This window comes from Tenrec ecaudatus, chromosome 13 (assembly GCF_050624435.1).
Source record: "Tenrec ecaudatus isolate mTenEca1 chromosome 13, mTenEca1.hap1, whole genome shotgun sequence".
NCBI classification, from domain to species: Eukaryota; Metazoa; Chordata; class Mammalia; order Afrosoricida; family Tenrecidae; genus Tenrec; species Tenrec ecaudatus.
Genome location: NC_134542.1, coordinates 60,614,031 through 60,640,641, shown reverse-complemented (window position 1 = coordinate 60,640,641; position 26,611 = coordinate 60,614,031). Strand labels below are relative to the sequence as shown.

The following is a 26,611-nucleotide window of genomic DNA, read 5'->3' as shown; positions in this document are numbered from 1 at the left end:
ATATACAAACCCAGGAAAATGACAGCAGTAAATTCATACTTATTAATAATTCTACCAAATGTAAATAGACTTAATGCATTAATCAAAGAAAAGTGAAATGAATAAGAAAACAGGACCTATTAATATATTATCTACAGGAGACACCTTGTAGACAAAGACAAATTATATATATATGATATGTGTGTGTATGAGAGACAAAGGATATTTCTATATATGTACTTATATTGGAGGCAAATATATTCATACATATAGTAGAACATATGAGAATAAATTTATGAAAACACCTTAAATATAGCAACACCTTGGGGTAATGAGTTGTTGGGCTAGGGGTAGCCCAACCTTAGACTTGGAGGACATTAAGGTCACTTGGCACATGGAGTTCACAAAGCCAATGTTCTGCATCCGATTCTGATGAACAGCAACCGGAGTCTTTAACATTGGTTGCACCTTCTAGAGGACAACTATTAGTCTCTACTCGTTCAGAGCAAAGACGTGAAGAAAGCCAAAGATACAAGGAACTAACTAGCCAAAAAAGTTAGTGCACGACATGAATTCCAGTCTCTAAAACCCTGAGCCCAGAACTAGATGGTGCCAATTCTGACCGTTCTGAAAGGGATCACAGTAGGAGGTATTAAAAAAGAGTGGTAAAAAATGTGGAACTAGTAGTATTCCTGAGATTATGGCCCTTCGACACTGTTCTGCCTTGGCACTGGAAACGGAGTAAGTCCCCAACCCTCACCCTTTGATAGTCAGGCTTGTAAGGTGAACATTAGCAACAAGGAGACATTCAATCCTTAGAACAATCAACCGTATCAGACCAAAGAGCAGACTTGGTCTGCAATAAAGCTCAGAAGGCAGGAAGGCAAAAGAAAGGACAAATAAAAATGGTTGTGGGGATTGTAATCATTGACACAAGATGTGTGCAAATTGCTGAATAAAATAAATTTGCTTCATAAACTTTCACCCAAGTCCCAATAAAAAAGTTTTTTTTAATAATAATAATATTGTTAGCTGTCCTTGTCTTAGCTGGAGTGTTACTCAGTAAGGATAGGAGGATCCAGAGAGTAAAAAATGCAGGAAGTCAAGGACTATGTATATTTCTATTAATATTTGACATACAAAAGTCAGATCTTGTTTTACAGGTGGTGTCTGATACCATTTGCCCTTTTGCTTCATTGACTAGAAGTTCAACTGAACTTCAGCTCACAAAAATAAATTGCTTTCCTTAGTTTTCCTCCTCAGATAATCCTGCTTATCCCGGGTCCATTTGAAAACTTGAGCTGTGCAACACTATTGGAAGTTGAATTTCAATGAGGAGATTAAGGAGCGAAGTCAACAGCAAGGGGATTCAAAGCTAGAACCCCAACAGGAGATAGAAACTTGAACATCGAGGGCTGCCACATTAATAATCCCCTACTGACTTCAGTATATCGTAAAGGTCAGCAAACAAGTCTTTTTGTCATGAAAAAAGAAAATAGAAGAGACGGTGATTAGCAAGCAGTGTCAGGCAGTTAATTCTTAAACTGAGGTAAGAGAGGAAGATGCCTGCACTGTAAGTGTTCCTGAAGTTCAACGTGACTGTTAATGAACTTGTCTTTAAGATCTTGCCTGAGGACATTTCATCAAACTCTTATTCCTCACATGTTAAGCCTTCAGAGTAACCAGAAATTAAAGGATGGCAGGCACAGTACATAATGTTTTATGCTTCACTTCATTTGCAAGAATTATGAGATTGGAGTTGAGAGACTATAACCACCAGATAACAAGTATGGTAAGATCTCCTCAGCAATTACTGGAGCGGCTCTACTAGGGGGACATCCTGCACTTCCTGGCAGTGAGAAAGTCAACTTAAAAGCTAAGGAGAAATCGAGTTTCTTAAAGTGACATGTGCCACTTCTGTGAGCCCCCTCTGCCCCAGCACAGCTAACTTTTCCTGGACGCTGAGGTAAGCCAGCCAGCCAACCCTCTCGCTGCACTGGCATCTGGGGTCCTGAAGGGATGGCCAACCAAGTGGGAAGGTTGGTGCAGACATACTCACACCCATGCTACACTTTTCAACAAGTTCCCCCTTCCTCCTTTGATCTGCTTTGTTCTCTGGTGCCTCGCCCCGTACCTGTCCCCTCCCCTGTACAGCAGACGCGTACACAAAACACACGACCAAAGGAGGGCTCTCCAAATACAAGGCAGGGTTTTATTCCCCACTGTCTTTGTACATTGTTCTATTTTGAAACTTTCATTGTTTTTTTCTAGTTCTTTCTCCCTTCTTCTAGTGTCCTCTTCCCATGCAGCCGCACGCTCCCAAGAATATTCACTCTTCCCAGGCAAAAACAAGCCAATCTGTAGACTCTGACACATCCATGAAAAGGCTTTTACTTTTCCCCCCTGAATTCACAGACATGTCCATATTCAGACTGCCACAGCAATAGAAATGCAGTCCCCACATCCACGTCTTTTGTCCTTTCTTTTCTCTACACATTCATGCATTATCTATCTCTTTCTGCTCTCTCTCTTTCCTCATGAAACACCGTTCCATGAGATCTATTAGTTTAGATTACTTCTCTTAAAATACATTTTCCCATTATTTTTACAAATCGGTTGGCTTATCCAGAAAGCCACTTATTATTATTATCCTTACTTTAATTTTATTCTCTCTCTCCTTCAACCCCATTTCCCCATCTCTCTCCCCTTTTCTCCATTTAGCCAACATATGATTTCCTATTAAACCTCTCCCACATCACTAGACTGAGCCAACTACTTCTATACTACCCAGAAACTCACACACCACTGAACACAAACAACCGAAAGCCACCCAAACCTAATGGAGTACTCTAAACAATGCCCTGGAACTACCAGAAACAGAATGCAGAAGAATGATGCTTAAGTTTTTTTTTTTTAAGAGATGTAGGGAACACACATGAGAAAGATGGGAAAAAACCTGAAAAATCAAAATCTTTAAAACAAAGAAGATCAACAATGAAACAATAGAATTTGGCAACATAGTAAAAGACCCGAGCAATATAATGGGAGAAAAGGAAAATTGAATGTGTGGACTAAGAGATAATCACTTTTCCTACAATTGATGAAAGAAATGATCAACAAGAAAAACTGAAGAAATCAGCAGAAAGACTGAGACTGTTGTGGGACACCATGGCAAGACACAACCTCCACTCGTTGGGATCCTACAACAGGGAAAAACAAACGAACAAAAATCTACAGAGAAAATCGTATGAGGAACCATTGACAGACATACCCTTAGCATTACGAGGGAGGGGAACAGAACTGTTCAAGAAGCCAAGGGAACCCCAAATAGGACAGACCCCAAATGTAAAACATCATGACACGCCTTAGTTAACGCTCTAATTTCAGTGAAAAGGAGAAACTCCTGAGGGCAGTTAGAGAAAAAAGAACAGAAACCTACAAAGGAAAACTGATAAAGTTAAGCTGACACTTCTCAGCAGGAAATACGCGGGCACGAAGACAATGGGATGAGATATAAAAACATCTGAAAACAAACAAACAACAAAACCCTGATAACTAAGAATCATATAAGCTACAAAACTATCCTACAAATATGAGGGAGAAAAAAAGGTCTTTCCAGAAAAGGAAAGACAAAAGGAATTCATAAAAATAAGATCAGGAATTAAAAACATATATATTAACCAGATCAACAGAGAGTCGGAGAGTAAACAGAATCAACAACAGCAGACAAACCTGAGAACATCATCCATCCAAAAGCAACATCATACACCCAGAACAACAACACCCAGAAGCAATATAATGAAAGCAATCCTCAAAACAACACAGAAATCGAGGAGGATCAAAGACACCAATAAAATCACACACACAGAGAACAAACTAAACATGAAACCGCAAAATAACAGCAACAAACTGACATATATGAATAGTGACACTGAATGTCTTTTTTCTCTACACGTTTCAGAGCATTCCACTCAACAGCAGCACAGGACACATTTTTCTCCAGTGCACAAGGTACATCTTCTAGATTATATCACATTAGGTCACAAAACCAGCCTCAGTAAATTAAAAACATCGAGATCTTACAATCAGTTTTCTCAGATGGAAATGCTACAATACTGAAAATCAACAATAGAAAAAAACCAGTAACATAAGACAAACACATAGAGACTGAACAACACACTACTTAAAAACATTTGGGTATATATTTATAGATTTAGTATTAAGTATTAAGGAAGCAGATGGACATTGGGCCTCTATGCAAGTACTCCCTCAACACAAGAACACTTCGTTCTAATAATCCGGCACTCTGAGATGCTCACCTTCCCAACACGATTGCTGAAGACAAAGCAAGAGCATAAGCAAATGTGGTGAAGAAAGCTAATGGTGCCCGACTATCAAAAGATATATCATCTGGGGGTCTTAAAGGCTTGAAGATAAACAAGTGGCCATCTAGCTGAGAAACAACAAAACCCACATGGAAGAAGAACACCAGACTGTGTGGTCATGAGCTGACGATGAGATCAGGTATCAGGCATCAAAGATCCAGAGCAAAAAATCATAATGTGAATGAGGGGGGAGTATGGAGTGGAGGCCCAAAGCCAATCTGCAAGCAATTTGGACATCCGTGGGGAGAAATGGGCCAGTGAGGGTGCAGTGATGAAACATACACCTTTCCTCTGGTTCTTTAATGCTTCCTCCCCCACACTATCATGACCCCAATTCTACCTTATAAATTTGGCTAGACCAGAGCATGTACATGGGTATATATAAGAGTTGGAAACACAGGGAATATAGGACAGATAAACTCCTTGGGACCAATATTGAGAATAGCCATACCAGGAGGGGAAGGGGAAGGTGCAGGGAGAAATGGGGAACCGATTACAATGACCTACCTCCCAGGAGGATGGACAACAGACAAGGGGGTGAGGGGAGACATCGGACAGGACAAGACATGAAATAATAATAATAATAATAATTTGTAAATTATCAAGGGTTCATGAGGGAGGAAGGGCGAGGGAGGGAAAAATGAGGACCTGATACTAAGGGCTCAAGTAGAAAAATGCTTTGAAAACGATGATGGCAACATATGAACAAATGCGCTTGACACAATGGATGGATGTATGGATTGTGATAAGAGTTGTATCAGCCCCCAATAAAATGATTTAAAAAATCACGTTTAGGTAATAGACCAAATAAGGGATGCAATTAAGAAACTCCCTGAAACAAATGAGAACAATAATACATCATACCAAAGCCTTTTGGACACAGCAATAGCAGTTATCAGTGGGTAACTTATAGTAAGCAATACACACGTGAAAAAAGAGAAATCCCAAGTCAACACCTTACCACAGCACCTCCAACAACTAGAAAAAGGGCAACAACATAAACCCTCCAACAAGAGAAGATAAGAAATTATGATTAAAGCAGAAATAAAAGAACTAAAAATTTTTGTTAAATGAAGAAATCAATGAAAAGAAGTTGGCATTTTGAAAAGATTAACAAAAGTGACAAACTGCAGGCAAACTTAACAAAGAAAAAGAAAAGAGATGATGCAAATATCTAGAATTACAGGGGAAAAGGGTAACAGTCAAATGAAGTAAAAAGAATAGTATGAAAATTACAAAAGAAATATCTAAATATACACCATCTACTCAACGCAGACGCATACAGACAACCCGACCAAACCCATAACAAAGAAGACATAGAGAAGGCCGTTAAGAATCTTCCAACCTAGAAAATCCCAGGACTCAATGACTTCCCAGGGGAATTCTATTAAGAACCCAAGGAAGAGCTGTCACCATTCTACACAGCCTGTTCCAGAGTATAAAAAGAGGCACAGAACTCCCAAGCTCATTCTGTGAAGCTAGCATAACCCTGATACCCAAACCAGGCAAAGATCCCACAGGGACAGGAAAGTACAGACCATTATTCCACATGAACACAGATGCAAAAATTCTCAGCAAAATTCTGGCCAATAGAATACAACAACATATTAAAAAAATAAGTCATCATGACCAAGTGGGATTCATATCAGCAATGAAAGGATGGTCCCACATTAGAAAAACTATTAGTGTAAACAAGACAAAGAATAAGAACCACATGGTCTAATGATATAATAGATGCAGAAAAAACATTTGACAATACCCAACACCCATTTCTCATAAAAAATAGTAAACAAATGGTAGCCACAGGCCACCAGTCAGTGGGCACCCTCAAAGCAAGAGATGTGAGTCAAAGTCCAATGACCACCAATTCCACAATTGGGAGAGTGGTTGTCTGCTGCTTCTCACACTTAAGGGCAGTTCAACTGTAAATCCAAAGATTATGTTGTCGGATCCTGAAATCTGCTACTAAAGAGTCTGAAGTGAAGCCCAATTCATTTCATGGGGTTTCTACATCGAATCCTTCTGGTGCGGCCTCCTAAGGAGGTTGTGGGCCTCCGTTAACACAGTCTAAAGTTCTAGTGGCCTGGGTCACCAAGGGCTGGATAGAATGTAGGTCAAAAGTGTCCAATTAGGAACACAGTACATGACATATTCTCCCCTTGCGGTCCCCGTAAGTATTGCTAAGTGTTTTTTTTTTTTTCACCCCCAGTGAGAGGTTGCTCCAACAGGTTTACCCACCAACAGAAATATAATCACCTTCTTTGAGACCTACATGCTCCTCACCCTACAGCTTGACTTGAATTCCCATTAAGGTTTGCTTATCACTCTTGTAGGAGTATCTATTGATCTGGGAACTTAGCACAATGCTACATGTCAACAACTGAATGCTCTTCGTCCTCTCCCCCAGTTTGCAGAAAGAGACTCCAACTGAAGTGAGATCTCCTACATCAAAGTGGTTTTAAGATGTACATATGAGGGGGTGGTATATGGTTCACGGGCATGAAGCAGGCACACTACCTTATTTCCTGGGAGACAAGATTAGAAGATTACTAGATGACCTGAGAGCAGAAGTCTGCCTTGGTCTTGTTGTTGATCCTTATAGTGGTGGCCTCATACAATAGTTGTCTTTTTGTGATTAACTCACCTCACTCAGCAAAATGATTTCCAGCTCCATCTATGTTATGTTCCAGCTATGTTTCATAGCTACCTTGTGGGGATAGATAGTATTCCACTGTGTGTATGTACCAGAGTTTCTTTATCCATTCTTACACTAATGTTCATTTGGGCTGTTTCTATCTTCTTGCTATTGTTAACTTTGCTTCAATGAACATGGGAGAGGACGCATCTGTTTGTGTTCTGTCTTTTATTTCTTTGGGGTCCATGCTCAGCAAAGGTATTGCTGTGTCATATGGTATTTTTATTCCCAGGAGTTTTAGGTAGCACAGATCACTGTCCATAATGATTACACATAGGTACAAGCCCACCAGAAGTATATAAGAGTTCCCATCTCTCTGAACACTCTCTAGTATTTGTTGTTTGGAATTGGACTATTGTTGTAAAGCAAGAATCTTATTACTGATGTTGCTATCAACAATCTCCCAGAGGAGCTACACACATAATGGAGAAGAATGAATCAAATCCTTTCCAACTCTTGAATTGGTAGGTATTAATTACATGGAGATGAAGAGGAGACTAGCTGTGACAAGGAAGTTATTCATGAAAGACATAAGCTGAAATGGGTCAGTAGTTTTAAAAATATTCTTTAAAATCTTCAAAAACTATTTATAAAAATTAGAAAGCACTAAACCAGAGTTCATTAAAATCAGAATACTACTCTGAAATCTTTTTTCATTAAGCCATAGAAGGACTCTTTAAAAAGCTATTTAATTATACCTCTTCTAAATGAAATCCAGAGGACTGAAGTGTCTAAATGAACATTTTTCTATGGCAAAGAAGTTACATGATGAAAGAGTACAGGAAAGACTTATAGATTAGCTGGCTATGTCTATGTCTCTCTATACATATATATAAATACATGAAACTGAAAATTACTTCTAAAAGTCCTACTTTCCCCCATTTTAAAGCATAACCCACATGCACGAAAATTTACCCCTTTCCTGCAAACATTTCTGTAAGTTTTGATAACTACATAAAGTTGTATAACCACCACCACCACCACCACAATCAAATATAGAACCACTTCATCACACTCCAAAATTCTTCTGTGCTCCTGTGTGGTCAGCGCATTTCTCCCACCTTCAAGCCCTGACAGCTGTTGATCTGCTTTCTTTCTTTCTTTCTTTCTTTCTTTCTTTCTTTCTTTCTTTCTTTCTTTCTTCCTTCCTTCCTTCCTTCCTTTCTTTCTTATCCTTATACATCAGATTTATTTTATTCAGTACAATGTTTTCAAAGCTCGTTCATGTTGTAGCATGGATCAGATTTTCATATTTGAATGACTATTGCATTGTAAAGAAATACACATTTTGTTTATTTCTATTTCTATAGTTTTGCCTTTTCAAGAATATATTGTAAATGAAATCATTTAGAATGTAGAAAAATCTTCTTATAAACATCACAACTTGATAAAATAAATAAATAACCAAATAAAGTGCCCCCTTTTGTTACTGATTTCCTCTTCCTGAACTCATAGGCAATCAACTTATTCTTGCATATTAAATCTTTATACAGGTAAAACCTGGGGATCATTTCAATACACACTTTCAGACCTCACATTAAGAATAAAGAATTAGAATCTTGTAATGTGCTGCTGAGAATTTACTTTTTGCCAAATTCTCCAAGCTGATTCTAAAGCTCAGCCAGATTTGGGAAGCATTACCAAATAGACATTCTGTCTATGCGATCAACTACCAGATTTTAGACTGTAGCTGGCAACAGGATCAAAGTTCAAAGGTTTGGAGAGTCTTCTATAGGATCTTGCCCTCGGATGTGGCTACCACTTAATAACAGCAAGCCCTGGAACAAGTGATGTAAACCTGCTGAGTCTCAATGTTCCCTGCCATGCAGTGGGTAAAGATGCTCACTTTAGAGGGAGTTCAATGCATGTGAAGCAGGTAGTGCAGTGCCTGGCATTCTTAGCCTTCAATGAAAAGAAGCTGCTCACATCTTTGTATTAGTATCAGGATCTTTATCATTGTCATTGTCGTCAGATGTCTCAGGAACTTAACCTGGTTTTCCCCATATTTTAGCATTTTTGTAAGTTTCAATACTTTTTTAACCCTTCCCCTGGAAGGGAACCAAGTAAAGAGAATTCATTTTTAAAGCAGCAGCTCTAGGCTAACAGAAATTATTATTTGATTGTCCCTCAGCTTCACCTCAGAAATGCCAACAGGGGAAAAAATGGAATTTCTAAAAATTCTTGTTCTTTTAACAGAGGGATGTTATTAGTCAAATATTATAAAAAATAAAAGGGAAATAGAAAAATATGACCCAAAACAAGACAGATATTAGGCTATCTGCAGAGTTAGGAAATATATAAAAATTGACTCTGTTTGTTAGAATTTCAATCAAATGTTTGTTATGGATAGAAGTTAAATCTGTTGACAAACAGACAACGGGGATTTTCCATCAGAATTCCATAATAGCCTGCAAAAGAGACTTGAATACAAGGTCCAGAAACCATCTGAATATTCTAAAATTTATTTTCAAAAACACTACAAGATTAGAGGAAATAAAAGGACTAAACACTAAAAGTAATATTTTAATCATGTAACTGGTACTACAATTTGGTCTTGAAAATAATTACAAGCTAGATATATATGCATGTATTTTTATACTAAAAATTGCATTTAAGTACTGAAATACAAAAAAGGGGTAACATTTGGTTGTACTTGCTGAGATAGAGAAAGACTTCTGCTTTGAAAGAATTTTGCGATGTTGCAAATATGAAAGATCAGAGTCAAACATGCAGTCCTTAAGTCCTACCTGTTCTCAGCATCGGCGCTGCACTTTGGGGACATCAATTCAAAGGACTTAGTAAACTTCACCACCTGCCACACAGAGAGAGAGAGTAAATCCAAGTCAACTAAAGCTTTACCACAGTTCTAAAATCACGCAATACATATTATTTATATTTATAATGATTATTGTGAAAATTGAAGATTAATGAGAGCTTTTTAAGTGAGGAAATAACGGAGAGACTGAAGAAGTTAAAAATCCTATGCAGCGTTCTATTTCATTTTACATGATATACATTCCCAAAGATTTAAAACATTTAATAAAATATGTCTGTACTTTTTTGAACGAGATATACTTCCCTGCGGTGATCAGTAAAGGGCTATCCATCTCATTGGAATCCAATTATTTTTACTGCATTTTTAACAACCCAATTGCTTTCTTTATTAGTAGAATGTCTCCTGAGAAAGATGTGAGGCACTCCTGTCTCCTGTACCAGTGAATGTGAACTTGTTTGTAATATATAAAGTGGATTCTAATCCCTTCAGAGTGTGGTCTTATAAAAGGAGAAAATAGACATGAACAGAGGGGTCACACAGGGGAAAGATACCATGTGGGTATACATATACTAACAAAGAAGTGCCAAGAGACCCCTGGGGCCACCAGAAGCTGGGAGAGACAAGAAAAGTTTGTCCCCAAGAACACACAGATTGAGCACAGTCTAGCCAATGCCCTGAATTAGACTCCTACCCTCCAGAACTGCAAAGCAGTAACTTAATGTTCTTTAAAGCCATCTATTTTGTGGGATTTTGTTACAGCAGCCTTAGGAAACCAAGACACCATCCAGGGGAGGGTGAGATAGTGACAAAATACCCCCTCAAAAAGCAGGTCCTCCTCAATCGCAGGTTTCTGAAAGTAGCTTGCCCAGTTCCATGTTGCTCCTAGGTGAACTTTACCCTGCTGCTACCCTAAGGGTAAAGATGAAGAAGGCACCTTGCTCGACAATCATCCCAGTGCTGACGCTCCCTCCCTCACCCTGTCCAGTAAGGTCAGTACACTCAATGCAGGAGCCTGGCCCAGACTTATCACTTGCCCAAAGTACCCGAGAGGGAGTCTCACAGCCTCACTTCTAAGGCACATTCTGGTTGTACTTCTTCCAAGACAGAGTTGCTTGTTTTTCTGGCAGTCCCTGGTACTTTCTATATTCTTCAGCAGCACCACAATTCAGACACACCCATTCTCCTGTAGTCTTCTTTACACTGAATCGCAATCCACACTAGAGGCTGCGATCCTTGATCTTTTCAGCACGTGCTTCCAATCCTCCTCAATTTTAGCAAGCACACCTGTGTCATCTGCATATCACAGGTCGTTAGTAAGCCTTCCTCCAATCTTGACGTCACCGTCTTCATATAATCATGCTTCTCTTATTATTTGCTCAGCACACAGATTGAATACGTATGGTGAGAGGATACAACACACACCTTTCCAGATTTTAAAGCAGGCGACATTCCCTTGTTCTGCTCTCCCAACGCTCGTGGTCCACCTACAAGTTCTGCATGAACACAATGAACTGCTGTGAAAGCCCCATTCCTCTCAAGGCTGTTCACAGTTCCAGAGTCGAATGATGTTTCCATTGGCAATGTCTCCTACGTGACACAGGTTGGAGTGATCCAGGAAGCTGCAAAGACAGATACCTACGCTTTATCCTAGATGGTGGCCTATAGTAAAAAGTTTTTAATTGCCAGGGGTGCTGACTAAATGTTTGTTTGTTTTTCCTAAAAAGGGGGTATAGGTCAAATACATTTGAGAACCTAGGGTATAAAGGAATCTGACTAAAATTTATATGTGCTGATCTAGTACTCTGACCCTTTGCTGAATATTTATACCAGTTCCAACAATACTCTTGCTTAGTCTTTGGACTTTTATATGTATAGGGTCTTATCGGAACCCTGGTGGTGTAGTGGTTACATGTTGGGATGCAATCTGAAAAGTCAGCAGTTCAGAACCACCAGCCACTGCTCAGGAGAGAAATGGAGCATTCTACTCCTGTAAATAGTGACAGTCTCAGGAACTCTTAGGGGACAGTTCTATTCTGCCCTAGAGGGTTATTATGAGTCAAGTAAGAATCATATCATCTGAAAATAGAGTTAAACTATGTCTTTTGTAATTTGGGTGTTTTAATTTTCCTTTGTTTCCTGTTGTCGTTAAGTCCCATCAAGCTGGTTCAAACTCATAATGACATAACAACAGAACAAGACACTGTGCTACCTTCACCTTTATTATGTTTTAGCCCATTGCTGAAGCCACTGTGTCGATCTAGCTTGTTGAGGCTCTTCCTCTTTTCCCTGCCTTGTTGCTGAGGCTTCCAGCACAATGTTGGGCAGCAGTGGTGGTAAGGGCATCCTTTGATTAATGCGACGGGTTGCATCAATTGTTTTTCTAATGTTGAACCATCCTTGCATACCTGAGATGAATCCCACTTGGTCATGGTATACACACACACACACACACACACACACACACATGGTGTATATGTGATATATATATATATATATATATATACACATACACTAAAATTGAGAAAATGAGCCCACCGTTTATAAGAAACTTAACTCAGTGCCACACAACTAAATGGGGCAACTGGGATTAATACATGTCTGCTTGACTCTAACGTGCTAGCACTTTCAATGACACAAAGAAGCTGAATGGGAAAGGCCACATTTGTGGCTTTCTCTTGACACGATGTGCTACATGATAGAAAAACAATCCTCTAGAGTTGCAAGCACTACATCTGAATGTCATTGAATACTTTCAAGGGTGACATTTAGATTCGCCTTAGCCGGGGCAGTCATGCTTCAAAAGCTTTTTGAATTAACTTACAGGGAATTGATGGGCACCTATGAAAATGACTTGGGACCTGGAAATAGATTAAATACTGAGGCAGTTTTATCAGTGCAGCACTGAGCCTAAACTAGAAAAATGCAACATTAGGAAAAAGAAAAAATGATAAAGAAAAATCTATCGCAAAGAAATTGTGTGTGACTAGCTAAGTGCAGGGTCATGACATAGTTCAGCCGTAATGAAATAGCCTTGACTACCACAGAACGAATTTAATTTCATATTTTAATGTCAACTAGGAGTCACTCATTGTAGCAAATTTTATTTTCCAAGGAAGGCCACAACACTAGCTTCTATCCTGTATTCTTTACTCTAATGTGATCCTGTCACTCTCCTACCAAGAGGTAGGGTCTTTGTCGCTTCCTCTTAACTGTGGGTAAGATTCAGAATGGTTTGACCAATACAATAAATGGATGAGATGCTCTGTGCCTTCCAAAGCTGTCAGGAAACACAAAGCAGCTTCTGATTGTCTGTTGGAATACAGTACACACTTCCCAGGTACATTTCTAATTGTCTCTTTAAGAACTTTTAGGTAAGTGGGAACAGGTGCATATAGTTCTTATTTAGCATTACTTTAGTTTTTTTAAAGGTTTCTAAAGTAATAAAATTAAATTAAATTTTAAAAAGGGTTCTAATTGCGTCATCTGCTAAGTGTTGGACTGCTAACTGCAAGTTAAGCAGTTCAATTCCACCAGCTTCCCTTTGAAAGAAAGCCAAGTCTATCCGCTCCCATGAAAATTTATAGCAGTGGAAACCCCCATGTAAGGTTGCTATAAGTCCTCCAGGAAGGCTTTCCAAAGTCTTTTCAAAGATTTTTAAAACTGCATGTGCACAAGTGGAGGTGAGGGTGACTGTGATGAGGAAACTGTAACCACTGATTTTGTTTCAAGGTGAGGGCAAATTTACATAACATTAAAAGACAAGTAGGAGTTGTCTGTGTTCAGAACCTAGGGCTGCCTGTCCTTTTGCTGAAGACACCACCTAAGAAGCCCCAGTGCCCTGGAGGCACCATGTTGAAAGGGGGCTGAACCCTGGAGAAGCCGTATGTACGTGTTCTAGCCACTAAAACCCAGCGCCAGGTTTGAGAGAATAAATCTTCAGGTGATTCCACTTCCTAGCCTTCAGGTCACTGCCTATCTTCCGGTTTTCCCAATGGAAGATTGAGACAGCCTGGAGAGAGGCTAAACATCTCTGCTGTGCTCGCCCATCCCCACCCCACTCAATTTGTGGTCCATAGGCTATAGGAGCCCAATAATATGGTTGGCTTAGGCCTCTGAGTTTAGGGCTTATATTTTACACAGCCAAAACAAATGGATCTTCAATCCTGAAGACTTAAGCAGAAATCAAATTCCTGTTCCATAGGTTATGTGAGCACAGAAACATGGTTGGTTTAAGCTCTGAGCTTATTTGTTACACAACAAGACACCGGAACATGTGTCTTGAAGGCTCCAACAGAAACCAGTCGCTTAGAAATCCGATGCAGCAAAAATGTACTGAGTCTCACAAGGACAGTAGACTGAGGCCAGTCCTGTCATCAAGGAATATATACCCAAACGACACCCTAAATAAATCTCAAAACAAAACCAGATAAGAAGAGAAGCAGCTTATATATTTTTCAGGAGAAGATTGCAAGGAAATTTTAAGTACAACATTTAGCTTTTTATAAAATCAACCAAGTTGCTAATAAACTATTGTTTCTGCATTTGTAAATCAAGCCAGCTATTTCCTTCGGTTTCCAGATCTGGTGGGTGAAACAAAGCTCTCTGATATTAGGAAGAGGACTTCATTGGGCTTACTTTTCACTCAAGATATTGCAACGATGTAAAGGTAGATGCTAACTCCTGGAAATTGGACAGAAATATAATTGATTACTGTTCTATAGTAATTCAAATGAACTTTGTCAAACTAGAGATGTAGTTGATTTCATGTGGTGGGAAAAATAGGTTCAGTAGTAATAATTGTATTATCTTGGCTGATAACAATCCCTCTGAAAAATCTAACCCAGCAATCTGTGCCAGCATTCTTTCAGTGTCTGCTGTACCACCCTGAGGTTCATATCTCTGTTACATGTTCAATTTATGTGAGAGAGCTTCAAAAAGTAATGGAAAGAATCCATTAATTCCACTGTCCACAAAAATTTTGCAGTCCCCTCATATGTGGATGGCTTACCGTATATACTAGTATACAAGCCAAGTTTTTCAGCACATTTTATGCCATTTTTATGGTAAAATTGGGTGCCTCGACTTATACTCGGGTCGGTTTATGATTATCTATGGTAGGTATTTAGAGACTTGTTCTCTGGCACACAAACAACATAGAGATGTACATTGATCTTCCTGGTCCCTGCTTCTCTAGAGTAGAGATGGGAAAAGGGTAGCTCCAGGCTAAATTGAGTAAGCCACTTGTTTTTGTTAATAAAGTTCTATGGAAACACAGCCACACCCACTCATTTACGAGTTATCTATGGCTGCTTTCCACCAAAACAGCAGAGCTGAATAGGTCTGATAGACCATAAGGCTCACAAAGCCTAAAAGACTCCTGGCCATTTACACAAAAAATATGTAGATCCCTGTGCTAGAACCATCCTTGGGCCTGATCAACTACATATCTTTAGCTAAATTAACAATACTTGATAATAGGGACACATATTAATATCCTCATATAATTTACCCATACTTCAGAGATAGGATTCTTAGAGTGATAACCTCTTAATTCAAGGCAACATGGCAATGGTAGAAATTTTAGGCCTCAAGGCAAGTGGTGAGGTACATACTGGAGGACACACCTACTCATATGACCATAATCCCCAGTAGATGTGGTATAATCATACTTTCGTAAAGCCTGCCATCCTTATTAACGATGTCTCTGTTCGCTATCAAAAGTATCTTTGTTTGAAAAGAAACGAACTGCTCTTGAGAGCGTCAAATTATTTCTATATTGTGAACAAAAGAACTCACTTAAAGTACAATGCATTCAACTATAAGATTGTTTCTAGTAGGACAACTGGGTTAAAAATGAGACAGAAACAATGGATAAAATGTTTTTATATAAATTGACGAGGCATATAGACATTGGGTAGATTATGGCCAACTGAAAACAAACAGGTGAAAGCACAAAACAAAACAAGAATAAAATATATGTTTTATTGAGGTGGACCAATTTGATGATTCTGTTTCGTTAACTTTTTAAACTCATTCTCTAAATCTAATTCCAATTGGGCATCAGTGAAATAAATAAAGACGCACACTGACACTAAGTAAAAAGGTAATTTCATCAGGGAATGATCATAAGTGGCTTATAGGCCAGTGAAGGGGAACAAGTAGTTCTAAGCTCCCTTCGCTGTTGATCAGCTCTGGCTATTGGCCTCTGGGGAAAGCAGTACACACTCCACAGTGAAGTAAACAAAGCACCCCCACGCGTCTCTGCTGTTCTTTGGAAAAGCTCCATGGACAGAAGTCTTTCTGATTTGGATATTTATCAAGTGCTCGTTGGTCTGGTTTCTCTCTGTTCTTTTAATTTCAAAACAACTTTAAAAACAAAAATGATGTTCAAACAGCTATTCCGCCACCCAAAAGAAAATGGGAATGACCTACCAAGTAATCAATGTTTTTTCAATTTATTTACTTTTACTTTTTGAATCTCTGTTATTACATAAGAGTACTTGAAAGGGAAAAATCAAAGAATTAAATAATTTTCTATGCTCATCTTTCTTAAAGAGCCCTGGTAATGCTATGGGTTAGTCATTGGGCTGCTAAACACAGGGTCTGCAGGTCAAACCCAGCGGCCTCTCCAAAAAAGAAAGATGAGATTGTTTAGCCCTGTAGAGATTTCCAGACTGAGGGGCCCTCTAAAGGACCACGATGAGTTGAAATCAAGTGGGTTTGGGGGTGTCATCCTTTTTATGAGTTTACTGGACGGGAGAATGCCCTGTCTACAAGCAACAAATGAATTAGGAGGAAATCTAGATGAGAGATTAGTATAGAGTAGACAAAGACAGTGGCATAAGCAGTTTATAGAATGAACTTGAAATGTTTCAGACGCTGACTCGACAAAACTTATAATTAAGGGTAGACGGTGAATAAGACTTAAAAATGACTGCGTTTTTTAGTGTGAATTACTTATTGAATGATTATTCTCTTAATTAAAGTAGTAAATATCAGAAGTGGTAAAGACTTGGAGTAGGATGTAGTGGAGATTGAAGCATACACAAGCATCCCAAAGCACGTACATCTATGTGTAAATGACATATGTACAAATGTTAGTAATGTAAGGCAAGTTATATTGATATAGGTTATTGATAAAGTGGGCTGTATTAACATAAACTACATGTTCATGGTCAAATATGTTGTTATTGTTAGGCGACATCAGGCTGGTTCTGACTCATAGAGACTCAACATACAACAGGAAACCTTTGAGAAGGCAGCTCTTCCTCCATCATATTCTGAGTGCCTTCTGACCTGAGGGGCTCATCTTCTGGCCCGGTCTCTGACCAGAGGCTGCTTTTGCTCATTAGGTTTTCAGTAACTGACAATGTTTCGAAGCTGTCCACAGGACTTTTTATGGCTAATCCTCCTGAAGTGAATAGCCTACTCCTGCTTGTAGTCTATTCTTAGTCTGGAAGCTTTACTGAAACCTGTTCACCTTGAATCACCCTGCTGGTATTTGAAAGACCAGTGACATAGCTTTCAGCATTGCAGTAACACACAAGCCATCACAGGATGTGAAAATGACGGACAAGTGGTAGATGGAATATATATAGATATAACAGTGACTAGATAATAATTTGTTCTTTTAGTATATATTTTCCATGTAGAAAAATGCCTTTGTGAAAAAAAATCAACTAGAATTTAAATTAGCCCCTTTATAGGGAGAAGGAAATTGGAGACAAGTAGGGAAACGGAAAGGGAAAGAAATGGAAGGAAAGCCTGAAGCAGTTTTTACCTGCCACTCCTTCACCAGAGAACTGTGAGATGGCTGTTTACCCCACCAGTTCCCCTGGGCTGGGCTCAGGAAAATCCCCTAAAGTCAACGTCTTAGCTGTATGCACATTTATGTAAGCACCAAGATGCCCAGATATGTATTTGAAGACAAATGTCCTCGAGAGCTTGTGCTACGAACTCCAGAAACTGGGCTTACCAGTGTGAGCTCACGTGTACAGTGCTTGGTAGCGTCCTGGGCCACACAGCGACAGCCAGCTGTTGGCACGCTCCACGAAAAGAGAATGCAGACACAAAGGCTCAGAGAAGGCTGTAAAAACGAACACGTCGACACCTACTTTCCTTAACTAAACACAGACATAATTAAGATGTTAATAAATACAGGAGATGGAAAGGAACAACGAAAAATTGCTTAGATGGATTCATAGAGTGGTATAACATTAAGGCGAAAAGTTCCATTCAAAGGATTATTTCCTAATCCTGACAGCAGCTAGCTAGGGAGCATTTCTTTGTCCCTCCAGTCCAGTGGGAATGATCATTGACAAAGTCACTGAAGCTCGATGGGCGGTGACAGTAAGAGTGTAGGTGTTCATTTTGGCGGAGGCGAAGGCTAGAAAGGTGTTCCTCACTTCAGTTTGTGACACCCCTTCAGTAAGCTGGTCAGTTTACTACCTGAATTCCCAGCTCCGGGAATATGAACACAGTCTAAGTGCTGAGTTAAGATCCTGGTGAATCACAGCTGCTACAATTAGATTGAAATATCCTTTCTCCCCCTTCCCCTAAAATTCAGCAAGGGAATGAAGTACTGCACCTCTGTGATAACAGGTTTTTAAAATATTGGTATCGTAAAATATAATCAGAAGTTTTGTTTCTTGAGATAAGAAGCAAAATTTCTATCTGGGAGACAGAAGTTGAGAGCAATTTCCCCCCTGAAGTGATCGTTTACGTCTTTAAAAATGGTAACAGTGGAATATGGAATGCAAGTAGAGAAGTGCCAGATGTTCATGCTTCTTCCCCCCTGCTAATTTCAAAATACAAAGCAAAGATTGATCAACTCCAGAAAGGGAACCCCAAAAAGGGCTTCACATGTTTAAGAGAAAAAGAGAAAGAAAGGGACGAGGCAAAGGGGACAGGAGGATGAAGGCCCTAAAGCTGCCTCTAGATTAGCATCAGTCCAAGCCGCCCAGCAGTCCAAGCCGCCCAGCAGTCCACGCTGCCCATCAGTCCAAGCCGCCCAGCAGTCCCAGCCGCCCATCAGTCCAAGCCACCATTATCAGACCTGCCTCTGGAGGAGGGTCCCAGGAGCTGTGCACACAGCTCAGACAGAGAAGGATGAAGACAAGGGAGAAACAATGGCACAAACTACAGACACACACACACACACACACACACACACAAATCCTCCCACCAAAATGAGCTGCAATTCCAAATTTAAAAAATCATAAACAATATTACTATTAATAGCTGAATCCACAACCTGCAGCGTTCCATGGCGATAGTGAAAGCCCTCAGTTACACCGAAGATTGAATCAGACCTCTCTTAGGCGACGAGAAATGGAAAACAAAAGTATTACAAATATAAAATATTTGAACAACATCCTAGTTCTGACTAATGAGTCCTGAGGGACAGTCTGCTAGGGGTGCGGAGCTTTTGCCAAAGGCTTTCCTCCTTCAGGAAAGAAAAGACACATGTTTCCCTTTCTCTCTTGGGACAGGTAGGTGAAGGCATGCGGCTTGGAGCTGGGAGCTGGGCCAGCCTCCTGGATCTTAGAGAGAAAAACCCAGGCATTGAAGGCCAGACCTCTGAGACAGGCAGAGGAAGGTGGACCAAGCATGAGTCCTTTATTATAGTATCAGGCTGCTGGACTCTTCCTGTGGACTTCTTGTCCAGTAAGATAATAAATATCTTAATTCTTAAGATACTTTCCTTTGTATTTTGCTCCATAGATTGGTCTCTAAATCAAAGCATTTGTCATCAAAATCTAAACTGAATTTTTTTCATGGAATGAATGAGCTCTTCTTAGAATTTATGTGGAAGAGCACTAGGCAAAGAATAGGCAATTCAAAGAAGAGCAAGGTTGAGGGCTCCTCCTGTCAGATATCAATGTGCCCTGTGAAACGATAGAAAGTGAGATAGCATAATAGACCAAGTAGATAAGTGAGACAAAATAATGAGGTCAGAAACAGACTCAGGGGCCCATGGAAATTTGATATAACAGAGAGGCAGCATGATAATGTTGCGGGGGGAGCAGTGCTGAGACAAGTGAGTACACACGTGCAGCATTGTACTATACGCAAAAATGAATTCTAGGTGGATGTAAAGATCCAGAAATTCCAAAAAAAAAGATCCAGAAATTCTAAACGAGCTCAAGAAAAGACAGAAGATCTTAAAGGTGATTTAGCCATGGGGAAAACGCTAAAATTGATGGTACAATTGTTTGTACAATTCTCTGTGATATGGTTGTTGATTGAACTATTGAATTATATGATATGTAAATTACTTGCCAATAAGAATTTTTAAAAAAGAAAGTACAGAAGAATGTCATACTATGGACATGAAAGATTTTTTTAAACAAAATCCTTAAAGCACAAATCAAAATGGAAAATGGACCAATTTAACACCTTAACATTAAAATGCTGTGGGAACCCAAGGTACCTGTTGGGAGAGGGAATTTCCATGAGCACTGCATTCCAAGTCGTGCTGTGCACACCATGAGGGGAGGTCCTCACCTCTCTGTAGCTGGTTATTTATTAGTGTGTTTGCAGTGTGCAATCTTGAGAATGAGGCATGACACCATAAAATTATCAGGATGCTACATATATAGGATGGTGGGGAAATAGTATTAAGGTAGCAGATGGACATTGAACCTCCACTCAAGTATTTACTCAATGCAAGAACACATTGTTCTATTAAATTGGCATTCCATAATTCACACCTTCCCTACACGATCACTGAAGACAAATGTATGCATAAGCAAATGTGAAAAGACCGATGTTGCCCAGCTATCAAAAGATATATTGTCTGAGTCTTAAAGGCTTGCAGATAAACAAGTGGCCATCTAGCTCAAAAGCAACAAAGCCCACATGGAAGAAGCACACAAGCCTATGTGACCACGAGATGTAGAAGGGACCAGGTATCAGACATCAAAGAACAAAATATCATTTCAATGGGTGCCCACCTTCCCAATGTGATCACTGAAGACAAATGTGTGCATAAGCAAATGTGGTGAAGAAAGCTGATGGTGCTTAGCGATTAAAAGATATAGGGTCTGGGGTCTTAAAGACTTGAAGATAAACAAACGGCCATCTAGCTCAGAAGCAACAAAGCCCACATGGAAGAAGGACACCAGCCTGTGTGACCATGAGCTATCGAAGGGATCAAGTATCAAAGAACAACAAATCATATCATTGTAAATGAGGGTGAGTGAAGAGTGGAGACCCAAAGCCCATATGTAGGCAACTGGACACCCCCTTACAGAAGGGTCTCAGGGAGGAGATGAGTCAGTCAGGGTAGCAACGATGAAACATATAACTTTCCTCTTGTTCTTAAGTGCTTCCTCCCCCTACTATCATCATCCCAATTCTACTTTACAAATCTGGCTAGACCAGAGGTTGTACATTGGTACAAATAGGAACCGAAACACAGGGAATCCAGGACAGATGATCCCTTCAGGACCAGTAGTAAGACGGGTGGTACCGGAGGGTGGAGAAAGGTGGGGTAGAAAGGGGGAACCGATTACAAGAATCTACCTATGGCCTCCTCCCTGAGGGATGGACAACAGAAAAGTGGATGCAGGGAGATGTCGGACAGTGCAAGCTATGACAAAATAATAATAATTTAGGAATGACGAAGGGTTCATGAGGGAGGGGCGAGAGGGAGGGAGGGGGAAAAATGAAGAGCTGATATCAAGGGCTGAAATAGAAAGCAAATGTTTTGAGAATAATGCGGGCAACAAATGTGCAGATGTGCTGGTCACAATGTATGTATGTATGGATTGTGATAAGAATTGTATGAGCCCCCAATAAAATGATTTTAAAATGTATCAGGATTCTCTTAAGCTGTACTGTGGTTACATGTTCCTTTTCTGTCATAAGACCTACTGGACACATAGGTACATACCTAGGGATTTAGGGGCATTATTGCTATCGTTTATAATATAAAGTTCACAGTTGTTTCTAAGAGTCACATGCCCACCATTTTGTAGCCTTCGTGCTACATTTCCCTGCCTTCCATCCCCAATACCAGTCTTATTTATCACACTTTCTTCGTTCATCACTTGGTTGGCTGGACTTCAGCCTATCATGTATTTTTACTTGAGTCCAAGCTTTACTAACAAGAATAAACAACTTCATGAAATATCATGGATTGTATTATTTCTTAAAATATAACTTGAAACACATGGTATTTGCCAACCATTGTCTTCACATTGATTTATTTTCTACAAGAGAATGGAATCTTGAAATTATAGTTCTAGCACTCTTCTTTGCATAATGGAAAACATCTATCTGGACCTTATATAACTGAATATTATTGCAGCTGGATTTGAAATTGTCCAGTCATACCTGCCCCTTTAGCCCCAGGAGGTCTTCATTGAATCGCCCAGTTGTCTCCTAGCACTGGCAAGTGCTACCAGGAAGTCTAACCCACAATGAATTTCCCTTCAATAGTTGACTTGATTTTTTGTTTGGGGTTTTTTTGGGGGGGAGAGGAGATGTCTGGAGGCCCATAAATTGTTCCATTATCTTTGAAGTCCACTAATACTGCATGTACTTCAGTGGTGCACGATCAGTATCAAGTTTTCCCGAAATGGTATGATCTTTTATGCTGCAAATTCAAGTCTGCCTTTATTTCGCAAAATGTCTTGTGCTATAATTTTCATTTCTCCCCTGTTCCATTTGTCATGTACTCTTCAGAGACACCAATTATGCTCATTTTGGACTTCCTTATTCTGACTCCATTGTTCTCATCTTGTTACATTGTGCTGTTTTTCATTTCACTGTCAATTTTATTCTTCATGCCCTGAAAGCATTGTGAAGGTATCTTTTCTTCCTTTTTTATTGGTTTCTAAGTCATATTCATTTCTGTATGCTTACCTATTTCTTCTACTTTTCCCTAAGATTTGTCATTTTAGTTTTTTTATCTTTTTATTCTTATCGTTTATTTGAGCCCTTTCAACTCTTTTTAAAAATCCATTTTCCTCTGCCCAAAAGAGATTATACCTGTATTAACTTGAATATTTTTCCATGAAAAACTGTTGGCAACTTTTCTGGTGTGTCTTCTTTAACTAGTTTTCAGTATCCTCTTCCTTTTGTTATCTTTACCCAAGTCCCATGCTGCTGGTGCTTTGCCGTTTCTTCTTTGAATTAGCAGTGGGAGAAATGGGAATGGAGTCGGAGAGTGACTTGTTGGCTGTACTTGAATTTCAGCTTTGCTGTCTTTGACTGTTTTCTCACCAATATTCTCCTGCAGGCATCAGTCTTCACTCCTGCCTACCTCGAAGTCCCTTTTATTTACTTCCTGAAAAGCGCACAGTCACAGATATTCTTGTGTGATGAATAAGCCTTTAGTTGTCTTTAGCTGGCCCAAACCAGCTAAACCAGATACAGGTGATGTGTCCCTTGACTTTTCACTTAACCTGAGACATTGAAATCCTTGTTTACAAGATGGTTTACAGTCTTGTCCTTTCACACCTTGCCTGTGATTCCATGGCAGCAAGCATTGACACAGGCATTGCCAATCACTGAAAATTAAGGAATTTATAGATGACCATTCACACACAGGCATTGCCAATCACTGAAGATTAAGATATTTACATATGCTCATTCACACACAGCCATTGCCAATCACTGGCTTTAAGGAACACCCACTGTTTACTATCACATCCAGAGCTAACTTGGAGCTTGTGGTCTTTTATGTGGTAGAAGGACACTTTTTTTTCCTCAGTGATAGGAAAGACAACATTAAAGATTACAATTATGGCCTTATTGAACATTAACTAGTTTTTCTTCTTAGAAAACATGACCTTAATTGCCCTGCTTCTCCGTGCTTGGGATGGGTTTTAGAACTTTATTGGTTTCCTCATTAATTAATGATTAAAACAATCTTTGACATACATGTATTTCACATTTGCATGAGTCATGACTTTGCCTTTTAAAAATCGGATTTTAGTATGCATGAAGTAGGAATCCAGCATTTCTTTTTTTTTCGATATTGCCAATCATTTGCTCACTAAAGATTTCTAAATAATCCATCATCTTTCCCAGCCATCTAATTTCAAATACTTCTTTTGTTATTATATTTCTCATTGGCATTACAACTTGTTGACTTCCTTACTAAACCCTTTAATTATGAATCTTGTCTGTGAGCTTCTGTGTAGCTATTGGTACAGATATTAGAACCTAGAGATCAAGTAGAGAATATGAATTAAGACAGTTCAATAACATGATGGATTGATTAGAGAGTACAATTTGTTTATTGATGATAAATTTTAAAGGCCACACAGATGCACCAATTCTATGGCCATTGAATTGATTCCTATGCATGGTCACCCTACATAGGGCTTTTGAGGCTTCAGATCTCCACAGGAGTGGATAGCCTCACTTTCCTCCTGTGGAGAAGCTGGTGAGTTTGAAGCATCAACCTTGTAGTTAGCAGTGCAGTGCTTACCCAACAGCATAGCTGCTCAAAAGGCAATGCAAAACCGAGGGTAAACTAGGGCTTCATCTATATTCTTTCAAATCTGTTGCTTTTGGCATAACTTTGGGCCTGATTTCTTCAAAGCTTTTAGTACAGCCTGACTCTTGCAAATAAAGTCTTGGTTTTCAAGAATAATAAACCTATCATAAATTTAACACCCCGTTTCGGAATTTAAATGTCCATAATTTAGTTAGTCTGTACAAAGCCACCCCTGAAACAATATACTAGGCTGGGTGGAGGGTTAGGGAAAATGTGGAGAGGGAGACTTCCCTTAATGCCTTGACATGGCACTTTTTTCTACAATGTTAGCTTGCTGTTAATAGATGGTTATTCATTATAAACATATAAAGTGAGAGATAGCGCTTTTCACAGTAAAAAGCCCTTTGATGATCAGGGTGTGTAGCGGGTGATGGTGCCTGTCTAAGAAGCATCCTGAGAGTAAAAGGTATGATAATAAGGTCATAAGTGTTAAGGGAAGGGTAAAATTGAATTCTGGATTTACACAATTGTATAAATATTTATATGCCTTATAATATTAGAAATATCTGAGTTGTTTAATTGCTTTCAGTAAAAATAACTCATTTCAAATCTAAAACTCTTCAATTTTCTAAAATGATTTCTTCCCATTAGAAATATTGTGTTTGCTTGGTTCTTTTTTTTTTTTATGTTTTTCTTTGATGACATGTAGAATAGGCAAACATATAGGGACCAGAGGTTGGGGCTAATAGTAATAGGTACAAGAATGAAGGAAAAATCAATTGCAATGTTGATTGCACCAGCCTTTTCATGTTTAAACCACTGAGCTGTATTGTGTGTGAATCACATGTTAATAAAGTGTTAAAATTTTAAAAATTAATTAACTAATTAATTTAAAAGATTTACAGTGTCCAAAACCCAATGGTGGCAGTTTCATTGTCTTATAGAGTCACTGTGAGTTGGAATTGACTTGATGGCAGAGAATGCGTTTGGACTCTGTTCTGTTTAGCTGTCCCTGTGCGGCCATATCTACGTCATATGTATATGATGATGTTTAAGCTCAAGTGACACAGCATCTTGGAGCATGTCATAAACATGCACCACTGATGTGTGTGTGTGTGTGTGTCCTCACAACATTCAGCTGAGTTTTACAAGATTGCAGACTTGTCAGTCTATTGTGTCTGTCAACCTCACCTGCCCGACTTCTAGGAAATAAAAATAACTCCGAGTTCTAAAAAAACCTGGGGGAAATTCGTAAACATTTTAAACAGATTTTTTTAAGCCCAATGCTATAAGTTTTGTAACATTTATTACTAAATCGCCAAAATGGACCCTTAGGTTCTTATGCATTGGGGAAAACAAGCCTAAAGTCAAAGTCAATCATCTTTTCTAAATAAAGTACAGGAAAATGTAATGTTTGAGGCATTACAATAGTTCTTAATCATTATACAATTGCTGGTCTTTGAAGGGAGTTCACAGCAAAGATATTAAATTGCTACCAAGGGTTAGAGAGCTAACTTTAAGGAAGTTAGATTGATGATGATCATTATTTTCAATGTTATTACATATTTACCCAGCAGATTTTCCCCAAAGAGCCAAAGGCATTTCACAGAGACTGAAAACTAGCCCCGATAATCAAGGTGCGGCAGGTCGGGGGCCCTGAACTAATGTGAGTCTTCCCTCTGGGGAAGCAGGAACTCTGGAGCTGAGGCCAAATGAGCTTCCCTCCACCTGAAGAGCTTCCGGAGGGCCAGAACCCGCAGGCTCAGAGCAGCCATTAAAGAACCTGCAGGCGGTGCTTTCAGAAGCTGCGGGACAACCCCCTGGTGCAGAGAACAGCCCAGCTGAGGCCTGCCTTCCACAGAGCTCACGTCGATTCTGAATGGGCTCCAACAATGGAGGGCACTGGATTTTTTTAAAGTCATTCTATTGGGGCTCATACAACTCTTATCACAATCCATACATACATCCATTGTGTAAAGCACACTTAAACATTCGTAGACCTCATCATTCTCAACATTTGCTTTCCGCTTGGGGTCCTGGAAGCAGCTCCTCATTTTCCTTCCCCTCCCTCCCTCCCCGCGCCCCCCTCCCTCATGAGCCCTTAGTCATTTATAAATGATTACTTTATCTTGTCTTACACTGGGAGGGTACTGGGTTGAAGCCCACTCCTGTAAATGTTGAGGCTTTCCCCTTGATGGGTAAACACGTGTGAGATCGAAAGTCAAGAGGGACAAGCCCATCTTCTGATTTGCCGAGGGCCACAAGTATGGGTTTAAACAAACCACTTAACTCCTTCGATTCATCATCTGTAAATCCAGAGAGCC

General features: G+C 39.5%; 1 protein-coding gene across 1 annotated transcript in view; it reads right to left on the bottom strand.

The window, feature by feature from the left end:
* Positions 1-26,611, bottom strand: part of PDE11A (phosphodiesterase 11A) — a 425,526-nt gene that overhangs the window by 245,136 nt on the left and 153,779 nt on the right. The window contains exon 5 of the mRNA XM_075529079.1: positions 9,807-9,871. Within this exon, the coding sequence (XP_075385194.1) occupies positions 9,807-9,871 (65 nt within the window). The remainder of the gene's footprint in view (positions 1-9,806; positions 9,872-26,611) is intronic.